The following is a 16,834-nucleotide window of genomic DNA, read 5'->3' on the forward strand; positions in this document are numbered from 1 at the left end:
ACCCATAGTTCATCTTATTCCTGAAGATCCTCTTAAGCATGTAGATCAATAAAATCTTCAGAATCTCCAGTATTCTCTCTCCCCCCCCCTTGGAAGAGGAAGGAGTGCAGCAGGGTTGAGGATGTGGCATCTCTGGTGACATTATTTGGCAGGAGCAGACTACACTGGAACCGGAGGTGGCACTGTGCAGTGAGGTGTTTAGGTTGAGTCTGCTGGGGGATGGCAGAAATGTCATGGAGAGCCAGAATAGTGAGGGGGTGACCAAGCACAACGTCAGATGTGACGTCCAGAAGTAAGTGAGCTGGCAGCGTGGACGGCTCTGACACAGGAAGGGGCGGCTCTGGCTACATGGTCAAGTTGCTTAAAATAGTAACCCAGTGGTCTATTGCGGCCACCATGAGTTTGAGTAAGGACTCCAGTCGCGTGGCCCTGACGTTCCATGATATACAGTCGGAAAGGAAGGTTGTAGTTGGGGATGCCAAGAGCAGAGGCAGATGCAATGGCGGCCTGCATTGTGGGGTATACAGTCATATATGGGCTGCATTAGGACTGAAGCATCAGGGATCCAGGGTCTGCAGTAGGAGATGAGTCCCAGAAAGGTTTGCAGCTGATGAGGGGTGTCCGGGAGTTGGATGTCAGAGATGGCCTGTTCCCTGGCATCAGTGAGGTGCTTGCTACCTTGAGAGATACAATGACCTAGGATGACAACTTTGGGGAGAGACAGCTGCAATTTGGCTTGTGAGACTTGACAGCCAGCAGAAGCCAGGAACTGGAGAAGTGAAACAGACATGGATAGGCAGACTTGCAGAGAAACTGCACAGAGGAGTAGGTCATCCACACATTGCAGGAGTTCCACTTACGGGTGGTCAGACTGCCAGGGTTGCAGAACAGAGGACATTACCTTGCTGAAGCAGGAAGGGCTGTTTTGGGCCCTTTGAGGCATAACAGTCCAGGTGTACTGTTAGCCAGCATGAGTGAAAGCAAAAAGGAATTAAGTCCTCGTGTAAGGGAACAGAAAAGAATGCATTGGCCAGATCAATGACTGTGAAAGTAGTGGCGGTAGGTGGGATGCCGGCAAGGAGCGTGTGCGGGTTGGGGGCAATAGGTGTCTCAAGGACAGTGGCCTTATTGACAGCTCAGAGATCCTGAACCATGCGGTAAATAGGAGGTTGTCCCTTCTCCCTCTTCCGGGCTCGGTAAAGGGGCGAGTTACAGGGAGAGGTAGTGATTTTGATTGCCCCATTCTGCAGGAGGGCCTGCACTTGGAGTGTAATAGCATCCTGTTGTGAGACAGAAAGTGGATATTGCGCTTTGTATGGCAGGACCTAAGTAGTGGCCTTCAGGGTCACAGTGACTGGTGAGACATTGAGGTGTCCGATATCCTGGGGTCCTTTGGCTCAGAGGGTATTGGGGAGGTGCAAAATGATTTGCCGCGAATCCCCTTGCTCATATGAATCGGTGACCTGAAGAGTTGTTAATGCCATGAGGAGGCAAGTTTCTTCCAGGTATGTACCGAGGGTGACCGTCCCATCCTCTCTGAACTGTATGTTGGCTTTGATTTTCTGAAGATCAGAGCCTAACAGATTGAAGGGGCATGTTTGGCAACATATTGCGACATGACACCTCCTGGAAGGTGGAGCCAAGGGGTTTTAGTCTGGGAAAATCCAGGGGAAGGGACTGAGTGGCTTGGTAACGGGGTTATGCTGCACAACCCCTTCTAGTCCAGGACAGGGTAATTGAATGTCAGTGAGCCAGGAAAGAGATACGGCAGTCTTGCATAAAACACTGCGGGATGCACCACTGTCTACAAGGAATGAGAGTTCCTTCTCTGCCACCTCAAGGGTGACTCGAGGGGCGGGACCAACAGGAGGGGTGGAGACTGCCATACATGGAGTGTCCTCTCCCTGCACTGGTTTGCCAGCGTCCTATTGCGATGAGGGAGGCGGAGTGCCTCCCTGTCACTGTTGATTGTTTGGCCACAGATGTCTGCTACTGCAGTTCCGTTTGATGTGTCCGGGCTTGCCACACCCGTAACAGACACGAGGTGGCGGGCGTTCTCCACCATCTTCTCCTGACATTACGGCTATCACAGCCGCCTGAGTTTTCTTAGTTTTACTTTCCAAGCACTTTGCAATTTGCTCCAAGACTTCCAGGGTCAGAGATTTCCACTCAGGACAACAGGTCGCAGACCATCGACAAACGAGCGGGCCAAGAGTCTGAGGTGTACAGGTTCATTCTGGCTGACACCTATGTCCTTGTAATTCTGCTTGACTCTCTGTGCACATATCTCAACAGTTTCGGTTTTCTCCTGAGCCATGTCTTGCAATGTGGTAGATTGATCTGCTAACTTCGCTTTTGCCCATTTGTGTAACCTCTCTTTGAAGTATTCCCCCAGACTCATGATCCTGAGGGTTGAAGGTCAGACCCCATAGAATAGGGGTCGGGATATGGTCCATTATTAGTGAAGAATACTCCTCTGTCTTATTTTCCACAATACTCTGTAGGTCTGACCATGTACAGTTGTGGCCAAAAGTTTTGAGAATGACACAAATATTAGTTTTCACAAAGTTTGCTGCTAAACTGCTTTTAGATCTTTTGTTTCAGTTGTTTCTGTGATGTAGTGAAATATAATTACACACACTTCATACGTTTCAAAGGCTTTTATCGACAATTACATGACATTTATGCAGTATTTGCAGTATTGGCCCTTCTATTTCAGGACCTCTGCAATTCGACTGGGCATGCTCTCAATCAACTTCTGGGCCAATTCCTGACTGATAGCAACCCATTCTTTCATAATCACTTCTTGGAGTTTGTCAGAATTAGTGGGTTTTTGTTTGTCCACCCGCCTCTTGAGGATTGACCACAAGTTCTCAATGGGATTAAGATCTGGGGAGTTTCCAGGCCATGGACCCAAAATGTCAACGTTTTGGTCCCCGAGCCACTTAGTTATCACTTTTGCCTTGTGGCACGGTGCTCCATCGTGCTGGAAAATGCATTGTTCTTCACCAAACTATTGTTGGAAGAAGTTGCTGTTGGAGGGTGTTTTGGAACCATTCTTTATTCATGGCTGTGTTTTTGGGCAAAATTGTGAGTGAGCCCACTCCCTTGGATGAGAAGCAACCCCACACATGATCCTGGTCTTAGGATGCTTTACTGTTGGCATGACACAGGACTGATGGTAGCGCTCACCTTTTCTTCTCCGGACAAGCCTTTTTCCAGATGCCCAAACAATCGGAGAGAGGCTTCATCGGAGAATGACTTTGCCCCAGTCCTCAGCAGTCCATTCACCATACTTTCTGCAGAAGATCAATCTGTCCCTGATGTTTTTTTTGGAGAGAAGTGGCTTCTTTGCTGGCCTTCTTGACACCAGGCCATCTTCCAAAAGTCTTCGCCTCACTGTGCGTGCAGATACGCTCACACCTGCCTGCTGCCATTCCTGAGCAAGCTCTGCACTGGTGGCACTCCGATCCCGCAGCTGAATCCTCTTTAGGAGACGATCCTGGCGCTTGCTGGACTTTCTTGGACGCCCTGAAGCCTTCTTAACAAGAATTGAACCTCTTTCCTTGAAGTTCTTGATGATCCTATAAATTGTTGATTGAGGTGCAATCTTAGTAGCCACAATATCCTTGCCTGTGAAGCCATTTTTATGCAACGCAATGATGGCTGCACGCGTTTCTTTGCAGGTCACCATGGTTAACAATGGAAGAACAATGATTTCAAGCATCACCCTCCTTTTAACAGGTCAAGTCAGCCATTTTAACCCAATCAGCCTGACATAATGATCTCCAGCCTTGTGCTCGTCAACATTCTCACCTGAGTTAACAAGACGATTACTGAAATGATCTCAGCAGGTCCTTTAATGACAGCAATGAAATGCAGTGGAAAGTTTTTTTTGGGATTCAGTTAATTTTCATGGCAAATAAGGACTATGCAATTCATCTGATCACTCTTCATAACATTCTGGAGTATATGCAAATTGCTATTATAAAATCTTAAGCAGCAACTTTTCCAATTTCCAATACTTATGTAATTCTCAAAACCTTTGGTCACGACTGTACATCCATACGTTTGATGTACCTGTGACAGTTTCCTGAAAAAGGGCATGGGATGGGTTTCAGGATCTGGCGGCAGGTTCACTATGGTGAATAACTGCTGCGGTGTAAAGGACATATACACTGCTCAAAAAAATAAAGGGAACACTTAAACAACACAATGTATCTCCAAGTCAATCACACTTGTGAGATAAAACTGTCCACTTAGGAAGCAACACTGAGTGACAATTAATTTCACATGCTGTTGTGCAAATGGGATAGACAACAGGTGGAAATGATAGGCAATTAGCAAGACACCCCCAATAAAGGAGTGGTTCTGCAGGTGGTGACCCCAGACCAGTTCTCAGTTCCTATGCTTCCAGGCTGATGTTTTGGTCACTTTTGAATGCTGGCGGTGCTTTCACTCTAGTGGTAGCATGAGACGGAGTCTACAACCCACACAAGTGGCTCAGGTAGTGCAGCTTATCCAGGATGGCACATCAATGCGAGCTGTGGCGAGAAGGTTTGCTGTGTCTGTCAGCGTAGTGTCCAGAGCATGGAGGCGCTACCAGGAGACAGGCCAGTACATCAGGAGACGTGGAGGAGGCCGTAGGAGGGCAACAACCCGGCAGCAGGACCGCTATCTCCGCCTTTGTGCAAGGAGGAACAGGAGGAGCACTGCCAGAGCCCTGCAAAATGACCTCCAGCAGGCTGCAAATGTGCATGTGTCTGCTCAAACGGTCAGAAACAGACTCCATGAGGGTGATATGAGGGCCCGACGTCCACAGGTGGGGGTTGTGCTTACAGCCCAACACCGTGCAGGACGTTTGGCATTTGCCAGAGAACACCAAGATTGGCAAATTCGCCACTGGTGCCCTGTGCTCTTCACAGATGAAAGCAGGTTCACACTGAGCACATGTGACAGACGTGACAGAGTCTTGAGACGCCGCGGAGAACGTTCTGCTGCCTGCAACATCCTCCAGCATGACCGGTTTGGCATTGGGTCAGTAATGGTGTGGGGTGGCATTTCCTTGGAGGGCCGCACCGCCCTCCATGTGCTCGCCAGAGGTAGCCTGACTGCCATTAGGTACCGAGATGAGATCCTCAGACCCCTTGTGAGACCATATGCTGGTGCGGTTGGCCCTGGGTTACTCCTAATGCAAGACAATGCTAGACCTCATGTGGCTGGAGTGTGTCAGCAGTTCCTGCAAGACGAAGGCATTGATGCTATGGACTGGCCCGCCCGTTTCCCAGACCTGAATCCAATTGAGCACATCTGGGACATCATGTCTCGCTCTATCCACCAACGTCACGTTGCACCACAGACTGTCCAGGAGTTGGCAGATGCTTTAGTCCATGTCTGGGAGGAGATCCCTCAGGAGACCGTCCGCCACCTCATCAGGAGCATGCGCAGGCGTTGTAGGGAGGTCATACAGGCACGTGGAGGCCACACACACTACTGAGCCTCATTTTGACTTGTTTTAAGGACATTACATCAAAGTTGGATCAGCCTGTAGTGTGTTTTTCCACTTTAATTTTGAGTGTGACTCCAAATCCAGACCTCCATGTTTTAAAAAATTGGATTTCCATTTTTTTATTTTTGTTATTTTGTTGTCGGCACATTCAACTATGTAAAGAACAAAGTATTTCAGAAGAATATTGAATTAACTCGGATCTAGGATGTGTTATTTTTGTGTTCCCTTTATTTTTTTGAGCAGTGTATTTTGGAGGTCCTTGTGGTCGGGTAAGAGCCAAAGGTTCCTTTACAACTTCGAATTTTGCCCCTTTTTAAACTTTGCATATTCCTTTTGTAATTCATTAATCTGTTCCTGGAGCAGAGTTGGTCTGGGCAGGCTCAAGGGTTGGGTGCCAGAGCCACTATAGTCTATTGGGGGTGGTCGCTTAGGGGTCTGTATGTTTGAGTCTACAGGACCAGCAACACTTTCCGGATTCTCTTGTTAAGGTACTTCTGACTGCCCCCCTATCATGATTCAGGCAGGAGGTGGATTGCTAGGGGCCATAAACGTGCCGTCTGGATTTATCATGGGATCTAACTGAGCCACTGGTGAGACTATAGGGGCAACAGGAGGATCAGGACTGAAGGAGATTAATGGTCCAGCCGTGGGCGTCTGCTGGGAATAAGATGGTGCTGTAGCAGGGACTGGGAGGACATGCTTGAGGCTTACAGTGGTGTGACTATGTGAGCATGGAGCACCACGGGCAAAACATGTCTCTCTGGCGGTGGGATTTTGCTGAGAACATACATTACAAACACACCCACTTCCTTTCTTCTCAGCGCCATTATAGGGCAGTGGCTGCCCCAGCCCAACAAGATTACCAGGTTTACAATAATATCTGCCACTAGCTTCATCAAGATTTTGCTCTCCTCCCGTCTGTTCAAATTCCTTGCTACAGTCCAGTCACACTCGGACCGTATCCACTAACTTCTCATCTTCTAATCTACCTTTCTTTTCTGTCAGCAAAGTTTGCCATGTTGTACAACACAAAGTACCACCTTTTACATTTACCATATCCTTTCTTTAGCTTGCTCAGACTTTTCACAAATCCTTTTCCTCTCCTGTCCGCCACGTACTGCTTAGGTAAGCAGTAACCCTTTGGGACACTTGCGTTATGTCCCATCGTCTCTTGCACCTACTGGAGCCAACTAGAGACCTCTGTATAGAGTAATCACTGGACCTGATGAAATTTTGAGTCGCAGACAAGCACACTCTGGGCTGCTGCGGACCACTTCCTCTGTGATCAAGTCAGACAACAGGGCTGCATTCCGATACAGGCAAATAGGAGAACTGTGTCTCAGTCAATGATACTTGTCAAGAGTCTTCACAGTTTTTAAACACAGTACATCAAGACTTTAAAACACATGGGGTTCTTACTTTCATGCCCTCGAGGACTCCCTCAGACAGGCACGGATGGACTACACCAAAGGACACATGGAGGTAAGGTAACTAAGGTCGTCCCGCAAAAATCAAGCCCTTAGACAGCTCCATAGAAGGAAAAATTAAGTTATGGGCTTTGGGATGCGGCGATGCAAAAACCTTATTTTTTCTTTTAAAAAATCAGGCCCTCAGACATCTTTGTGGAAATAAAAATAAAAATGTTGTGGGTCTTGGGATGTGGTGATGCGAAAACATTCATACAAAAATAAAAAATAATTATTACTCTTTGAATACGACTATGACAATCATGGTCATTAAGGCCCAAAACAGACTGGTCACTAAGGGGTTAAGAATGGAAATAATGGAGTAATATGGCTGTCTATGCATGCATAAAAGCATAGCCATGTGCACGTCTATCATTAGTCCAAATATGCTGGCTATGTAAGGGCTCATGCACATGAACGTGTGCCGGCCTTGCCCATGCTGTGGACTGCAAATTACAGTCTGCAATGCATGGGCACTGACCATGTGCCTGCCATCTGCGGACGCGGACCCATTCACTTGCACACACTACTTTTTTGCAGTATGGAGGCATGGACAGAAAACCCACGGAAGCACTCTGTAGTGCTTCCATAGGCTTCCGATTCGTGTGTCTGTTCCACACCATATCTCCCGGATTGTGGACCCATTCAAGTGAAAGGATGTACACACGGCCGGTTCCCATATATTGCGGACCCGCTGTTTTCGGGCTGCAATACAGGCACGGCCGGGCAACAGCCAAGTGCATGAGCCCCTAAGAGTGTGTAATCTGGCCATCTGGTACATTCATAACTGTGGAGCGTCTATCTTTTCTCCCAATTTACTCCACCTATACTAGGTGAAAGTGTGGCTGTATATAGTGCATGCATAACTGCGGAGTCATGTCAGATACAGCACCATGTGATAATCCATTTACCTTGTCGTGGCTGGTGCTGGCAAAGGCCATGAAACCATAGCATAAGGGGACTAGCTTTGGCACATTTACCCCGCCTCACTCATGGGTTACTGCAGCAACCAGATGAAACCATAACTGTGAAGCTATGTCAGATACAGCATTTAGTGCTAGCATAATTATTTTGCCTAATGGAATGTCACATTACCCTTTTCAAGTTGTAGTTTTTAATGGTGCCATTTTGTTTTAAACTTTTAACTCTTTCTGAGAGGGAAATTGGTTAAAAATAACACAATAAGGCCTCATGCACACGATTGTTCCGTTTTTTGTGGATCTGCAAAACACTGAAGCCGCCCGTGTGCCTTCCGCAATTTACGGAACAAGCGGCCCATTGTAGATATGCCTATTCTTGTCCGCAAAACGGACAAGAATAGGACATGCTATATTATTTTTGCGGGGCCACGGAACAGAGCAACACGAAGTGCTGGCAGCATCTTTTGCAGCCCCATTGAAGTGAATGGGTCCGCACCCGAGCTGCAAAAACTGCGGCTCGGATGCGTACCAGAACAACGGTAGTGTGCATGAGGCCTAACTTTACTCTCTGGGTCAGTACGATTACAGTGATACCAAATATATATATATATATTTTTTTTTTTTTTACTACATGCACTACTTTGCACAATAAAAACCTTTTTTTTTTTTTTATAAAAAAAACCCTCAAAAAACTGTTTTTACATCACTGCATCCCAAGAGCCACAACATTTTAATTTTTTATTTCCACAGAGATGTGTGAGGGCTTGATTTTTGCAAGATGACTTGTAGTTTACATTGGTATCATTTTGGGGTACATAACACTTTTATTCACTATATGGGATAAATTACAAGATAATTGAGTAGTGTGGGTAATTATGGAGATTTAAAAAATAAATTATTTCTTTTACTTGGAATTTTTTAATACATTATATCTTAACTTTTTATTTTTACTGTTTAATAGCCAATTAAGGGCTGTTCGTTTCTAAAATTCATTGCTCCTGTAGTGCAATGTATTTTATTGTCAGTGCTATACTGACATTCACCAGCAGGCTTTGCCAGAGAGGCGCAGCCTGCTTGAACACTCTACAGGCAGGCCTGGAGCCTTCACTAGGCCCTGGCCTGCCAGCACGGACATCTCTCTGTAACCTCTAAATATGGTGCTTCTGCCAGGCCATTAGAGCAGGAGCATGGCTGTAGCATTAGCAAAGGTGATAGCCCACACTATGGCCCCTTAGTGACCGCCGTTAAAAGTGAATGTTTACATATATCGGGGGAAAATCCTCATAAAGTAGTTCCCTTCTCCTTCTAGTATGTCAAAGAAAAATCTCCGACACTGAAACATTTTATACAGAAGTTTTGGCACCACCCCTGAGGGCTCTTTCTTGTGCTACAATTGAGCTATTCAGCTAAAGCTGTGATTTTAGTCTGGTTTGAAATCTGAAAATATAATCTTTATTCTCTTCAGGACCTTGTGATTTAGCTTATTTTTTATTGTTTTTTCTCCATGAAGCCATAACTTTATTCTTCAGTTCACATAGACTTATGAGGGCTTGTTTTCTGAAGAAAAAAAATCCAAATGCGGTGGAATTAAAAAAACTCAATTTTGCCACTGTTTTTAATGGGTTTTGTTTTTACTGCATGCTCTATGCAATAAAACTGACCTATTACCTTCTTTTTCAGGGTCTATACAATTACAGCTATACCACATTTATCTAGTTTTTCTTGTGTTTTAATATTTAAAGATAAAAACTTTAAATTTTTTTTGCATTGCCATATTCTAACCTCCATTATTATTATTTATTATTATTATATATATATTATATTTTTATATATATATATAAATATATATACGCATATGCGGCGGTTTGTAGATTTTGTTGATACCATTTTGGAGTTGTCTATGACTTTGATCACTTTTTGTTCAATTTTATGGGGAAGTGAAGCAACAGAAAAATGACAGGACAGATATGTTTATATTGTAATACTTAGATCATCTTAGAATGCGGTGATACCTATTATTTTTATTTTATATTTTAAGTATGGGGAAAGGGGGGGTGATTCGATTTCATAATTTTTTTTTTATATATACAGTACAGACCAAAAGTTTGGACACACCTTCTCATTCAAAGAGTTTTCTTTATTTTCATGACTATGAAGGCATCAAAACTATGAATTAACACATGTGGAATTATATACATAACAAACAAGTGTGAAACAACTGAAAATATGTCATATTCTAGGTTCTTCAAAGTAGCCACCTTTTGCTTTGATTACTGCTTTGCACACTCTTGGCATTCTCTTGATGAGCTTTAAGAGGTAGTTCCCTGAAATGGTCTTCCAACAGTCTTGAAGGAGTTCCCAGAGATGCTTAGCACTTGTTGGCCCTTTTGCCTTCACTCTGCGGTCCAGCTCACCCCAAACCATCTCGATTGGGTTCAGGTCCAGTGACTGTGGAGGCCAGGTCATCTGGCGCAGCACCCCATCACTCTCCTTCATGGTCAAATAGCCCTTACTTTCAAAGTTTTCCCAATTTTTAGGCTGACTGATTGATATTCATTAATTAAAGTAATGATGGCCACTTGTTTTTCTTTACTTAGCTGCTTTTTTCTTGCCATAATACAAATTCTAACAGTCTATTCAGTAGGACTATCAGCTGTGTATCCACCTGACTTCTCATCAACGCCACTGATGGTCCCAACCCCATTTATAAGGCAAGAAATCCCACTTATTAAAACTGACAGGACACACCTGTGAAGTGAAAACCATTTCAGGGGACTACCTCATGAAGCTCATCAAGAGAATGCCAAGAGTGTGCAAAGCAGTAATCAAAGCAAAAGGTGGCTACTTTGAAGAACCTAGAATATGACATATTTTCAGTTGTTTCACACTTGTTTGTTATGTATATAATTCCACATGTGTTAATTCATAGTTTTGATGCCTTCAGTGTGAATCTACAATTTTCATAGTCATGAAAATAAAGAAAACTCTTTGAATGAGAAGGTGTGTCCAAACTTTTGGTCTGTACTGTATATGTATATATAATTTTTATAAATTATTTTTTTTACATATTTTTTTTTCCCCCTAGGGCACTTGAACACGCAATCGTGTGATTGCTGCTCCATGCTCCACAGACTGCTATGGAATACTCCCATTGCAGCATATGGTAGACTTATTATGTTCCTACAGAGCCCTGCCACAGGATCTGTTGCTGTGGTAACTTTTTTTCCTAAGGCTAGTTCTACACTGCTGGATTTTCGCTATTCCGCAATTCTGGCCGTGACAGATGTCGAGTGACCAATGTCACTAATGACCTAAAGCTTGAGGCTACCACAGTGAATAATCTGATTCTCTGAGTTCAGCATGGGGAAGCCATTCAGGGAAAAACCTCTCAGATGCTGTCGTCACAATTAACCACAACATCTGAGAGGTTCAATGTCTGTAAGGCCCCTTTCACACGGCCATCGCGGAAGAGGTCCAGATGCGTTACGGGTGCATTGCGGGAAACCCGCGCGAGTGCGCACACAATTTCTGTCAGTTTTGTCTGCAATTACGTTGTTCAGTTTTTTCTGCTAGAGTGCAAAGCGTTTTAATGCGTTTTTGCACGCACGTGATAAAAACCTGAATGTTGATATCCAGACTTCTTCACTGAAGTTTGGGTTCGGTGTCCTGTAGATTTTATTATTTTCCATTATAACATGGTTATAATGGAAAATAATAGCATTTTTTTTAATACAGAATGCTAAATAAATTGACCATTGAGGGTTAAAAAAAAAAGACTCCCCTCATCCACTTGATCGCGCAGTCGTTGTCGTCTTCTTTATTCTTGTTGCAGGACCTGCAAAAGGACCTGCGCTGACGTCACCGCGCTCACCATGATGTCCGCGCAGGTCCTGCAAAAAGAAGAAAGAAGACTATAACGGCTGTGTGATCAAGTGGATGAGGTGAGTAGTTTTTGTAAAAAAAAAATTAGCCCTCAATGGTAATTTTACTTAGCATTCTGTATTAAAGAATGCTATTATTTTCCATTATAACCATGTTGGAAAATAATAAAGTAAATGGACTTTAATTGGGTCCCGGGGCTCATCCCTATTTATTCACATCATCTCCTTAGCAACCCCCCATTGGACTCGCGCGGAAAACTCGACCGTGTGAAAGGGGCGTAAATGTCAGCTTCAGTGTGGGCACAATGTTTAAATGCTGGACTTTAAGCAAAGGTAGAAGTCTGGAAGGTGTCAAAGCTAGGATAGTGTCCTAGCTGCTTTTAGCTGGTGAGATGGCTGTTAGAAATGATCCCCAAACTGATATAAAAAGGCTATATCATTGGTTTTATCGCCAGCTTTCAAGCAAGAACAACATCGCAGCTGTAGCTCAAATGGATCCTGAGACCTCCCCCACCCCTTTCAGCCGGCAATGATCTTAGCCAGCCTGGAGAAGGGAGGGGCCAGTGGGTAACATGCTGACAGACTGCAGGAGGATAGGAGAAACACAGATCCTGTCTCCTTGTATAACTGTACATGATCCTAAGAGGAGGGTAATGTGGACTTCTGTGCACTTGCTTGTCTAATCACCCCGTAGGCAATTAATTGACATCATGACCCTAATCTTTACCAGCCCCCCTCACAAATATCAATACATTTTCCATTTTACATGTCCCTATCCTGTCCATACCTATTCTTCAGCGTAAAAAATGCAGACTGCTTATCTAGCTATATATGCTACAATTATACTGATAATGATCATCACTAGGGAGGCACTTTTTATTTATTTTCTGACCTTAGTGACCACCCATATGCTGCTTTTTTTTTTTTTTAAGGCGGCCCAGTCTAAGCGCTGCACGGGTCCCGTGGGGGCCCAGCTCTCACATGAGAGCCACGCTTCTTCTCTAACAGCCCAGAGCACCAGGGGTGCCGACCAGGGCTATTTAACACTTTACATGCTGCGGGCAATGTGGCCCGCCGCATGTAAAGCGGTGACAGAGGGAGCATTTGCGGGGTGCCAATGTGTGTAAAGGCTTGCTGGGGTCTGATATAGGGCCCATGCCAGCCTTGAGTATTTTCCAGCAGGCTGTGCCTCTCTGGCGCAGCCTGCTGGTCAATATCGGTTTAGTACTGACATTAAAATGCAATGCACTATAGGGACAGTGCATTGTATTTTAAAATCAATCAAAATGTTGTTGGGACTATCAAGTGTTAAAAAAAAAAAAAAGTTAAAACATTTATTAAATTAAAAAAATTTCATTAAATGCACTTTTTTTCCATTGAAAATAAGTTTTCAATGAAAAAAATAAATTCTGCATCCATAACAACCCGTAATATATAAATATTAGGGATGAGCGAATCGACTTCGGAGGAAACATCCAACGTCTATTCGCATAAAAATTTGTGGGGGGGGGGGTTTTCCTTAATCCTAAACTTGGTTATATCACCAAGGAGGTTAAAATGTACTTATCACCTCCATAGTGCACAAACAAGCTATATTTATTTAAGACATAAATTCAAAATTTGGAGGGTTTTACCAATTTTAATGTGACTGGTGGTGTGAGTTAAAGGGATTTTCAGTACTTTTATATTGATGGCCTATCCTCAGTAACCAGCTCTCTCCACTACACAGTGGGCAGAGCTGTGTAGTTTTGGTGCAAGAGCTGCTCCAGAACAGCAATTGGTGGGGGTACGGAGAGTCGCAGTATAAGGCTATATGCACACAGCCGTGGTTTTGGTCCGCATTTGAGCCGCAGTTTTTGCGGCTTGGATGCGGACCCATTCACTTCAATGAGGCCGCAAAAGATGCGGACAGCACTCCGTGTGCTGTCCGCATCCGTGGCTTCATTCCGTGGACCGCCAAAAAAATATAACCTGTCCTATTCTTGTCCTTGCTTTGCGGACAAGAATAGGCAGTTATTTTAAAGGCTGTCCGTGCCGTTCCACAAATTGCGGAACGCACACGGCGGATCCGCAACACACACAACGGTCATGTACATATAGCCTAAGTGTGACATTGTTTGACAAAAAATTTGGGCAAGTGTTTGAGGATACCGCTTTTATTACATGCAGAAATTTCTTCAGCAACATGGGGAGGAGCGATCGCTATGCAATCACTCTTCCCTATGCTCTACATGGTTTGAAGGCGGCAGATCGTAATTAGCACGTTTTGCCGCTCGAAAATCCTGATGCTATCGATCGTTATCGATCATCGTGTAGAAAATCTGCCCGTCTAATTTTAAGTCTCATTACTGAAATAAACGAACTTTGCACGATATTCTAATTTTTCAAGTTTCACCTGTATCTATTAGACTAGACCGTAAAAGTGTAACACATTTATCATCCAGAATCAGTCACTTTGAAAAATCTGGCACATTTTTAGATTGACAGAGTTTCATTTTAAAAATAAGACTGTATTGGTAAACCTGCCCCAATAAGCTGATGAAAGCTTTTGATATATTTGCAGGGGTTGTGATAAGCGCCTTTGGTCCAGGATTGATATGAGTCGCTGCAAGTCTCTGATGCCACAGGCACTAAGTGGCATCATTAAAAGGCAGCCTGTGCAGCTTGACCTCAGTTGGACAAATGTTTCTAAGAAACAGCTCATGTGGTTGGTGAACAGGTTGCCAGGTGAGTACTGGGTATTATTTGGTTTATTTTGCTTTAAAGGGTTTGTCAAATCTCTTTAACCCACAGCAGTCATTTGTGGCATATAAATAAAATGGTACAGATGTAAATACTGCTATAATAAAATGGCATAAATTTGGCATTGTTCACGTCAGCGTTGTATTTTCCCGGCACTTTACTAGAGAAAATATTGCAACATGCTGCACTATTTTATCCAGGATTTTTAATGGAATTAGCGGCAGAGACCCCTAACAAAGCCTCCCTCCAACACACAGGTGAACTAAGCATAATCTTAAAAACTGTCACAATAAACTGCACCAAAAAATTTTTTTTGCCCGTGTGGCCAGTTTTGATTATTTTTTTCTTTTCTTTATTTCAACCCGGGGTAAAAAATGATGTCTGATGGGGGTTATATGAGAATTGAGGAGGGAATGCTTGTACCAATTACTGAAATAAGGTCTGATTTCTTACTGCTTTTTATATTCTAAGTAGGATATTTTTCCCACTTGCACCTGTTTTACTATTGAACTCAATGGGAGGCTGTTATTGACATTATGATATGATTCCAGATTACGCCAAACTGGTTATTTTGTATTTATTTTTTTGGCATTTGAACCTACCTAAATCCCTTACACTTCTACGGGAGTTATGGAAATAACATAGCACAACCTGCTCTTTTGTTGTCCATTGTCTTCACCAGCTCTGCCTGACACATCCAATTGGGACGAGGTTGCCGTTTTGAGGTTGGAATACCACTTTAAGGAAGATGAGGAAAAGAAGAAAGAAAATGTGTTGAATATTTTGGGTTGTCTCTGATCTGTTACCTGACCTAACTCATTACCTGTTCTCTCTCAGGGTTGAAAGAACTTATCCTTGCTGGTTGCTCATGGTCTGCAGTCTCTGCTCTCAGCAGCTCCAGCTGTCCGCTCCTCAGAACGCTGGATTTACGCTGGGGTGTGGGAATCAAAGATTCACAGATTAGAGATCTGCTCACACCACCCTCTGAGAAGCCAGGTAACGTGTGTAAAGCTATCGCTTGTACTCTTCACCCACAATGACTTTTTTATTTTATTTTTTATTCTCACTATTTGAGAAAATTACAATATTTTGTGTTTGCAGGACTCGACTCTCGCAGCAAGCTCCGCTTCTTGACAGATCTGCGGCTTTCTGGCCTGGACATTTCCGATGTCACGCTACGGCTCATCATACGGCATTGTCCTCTCTTGTCTAAGCTAGACCTCAGCCACTGCCCTTTGTTGACGGATCAGTCTGTCAACCTACTTACAGCTGTTGGATCATCTACACGGGTTTCTCTCTCACACATCCACTTAGCAGGTAAGTTGTGGTCCAGCGTTTGTTCTATCCAATAATTATATAACATTTTTACAAATATTGAAGTCACCTTGGAAAGTAGCACAAGTGCAGGCATTGATAATGAGTACCGTAGTTGTGTATTTACTGTGTAATAAAGCTAATTTATTGCTAGTTAGTCTGTGCAGTTAATTTTAGGGTCCATTCACACGTCCGTAGTGTATTGCGGATCTGTAATACACTCGGCCGGCACCCCCATAGAACTCCCTATTCTTGTTCGCAATTATGGACAAGAATAGGACATGTTCTATTTTTTTCGGGAGCCGCGGACCGGAAGATTGCATAATTATCTGATCTGCGAGGTTCCGACACATTGGGCACCTGTCAATTAGCTGTCCCCGAATAACTCCAGGAGCAGAACTACACAGCTGTATCAATTGTGTAGTGGATGGAGCTGGCAACTGCAGCGCTGCTCCCATTTACTTTAACCCCTTAGTGACCACTAACACGCCTTTTTACTGACTTAAACAAAGGGGGTTTAGCTAAACAACTGGCTTTAATCAATCATTACATGTACCCAAAATGGTGCATTAAAAACTAACTTGTCCTGCAAAAAATAAGACCTCATACAAGTGCATTGGTGAAAAAACTTGTGTGGTCACTAAGGGGTTAAAGGGAATAGTGCTGCAGTGTCCAGCTGCATCAATTTTCAATCATAAATGCAGCTCCATAAATGGCAGGCAATGTGCATTAACCCTGTCCTGACAGGGATTTTGCCTCTTCTTTTTTTTTTTTTTTTAAATCATACATGCTTTCTTTGCATCTCCATAGTCTCACCCACTTAACTTCTTATATTTACATCTGTGGAGCTGTGTAAAACAGTAGAAACTTGGTGGCTATGGCGCTGTTCAGCTCTTGAGCGGGTGGCATTTTTACATTTTTAAAGACCCAATAAGCATTTTGACCATGCAAAACTGCTGCCCTCACTTAGATAGGAGTCAGGAATAGCTGGACAAACCTATT

At 43.8% G+C, this 16,834-nt stretch overlaps 1 protein-coding gene across 7 annotated transcripts in view; it reads left to right on the forward strand.

The window, feature by feature from the left end:
- KDM2A (lysine demethylase 2A) overlaps positions 1–16,834 on the forward strand; it is a 103,856-nt gene that overhangs the window by 83,414 nt on the left and 3,608 nt on the right. For all 7 annotated transcript variants that reach the window (XM_040434957.1, XM_040434958.1, XM_040434961.1 and 4 more), the window contains 3 exons: positions 14,340–14,503; positions 15,356–15,514; positions 15,620–15,835. In XM_040434957.1, the coding sequence (XP_040290891.1) occupies positions 14,340–14,503; positions 15,356–15,514; positions 15,620–15,835 (539 nt within the window). The remainder of the gene's footprint in view (positions 1–14,339; positions 14,504–15,355; positions 15,515–15,619; positions 15,836–16,834) is intronic.

This window comes from Bufo bufo, chromosome 6 (assembly GCF_905171765.1).
Source record: "Bufo bufo chromosome 6, aBufBuf1.1, whole genome shotgun sequence".
Lineage (NCBI taxonomy): Eukaryota > Metazoa > Chordata > Amphibia > Anura > Bufonidae > Bufo > Bufo bufo.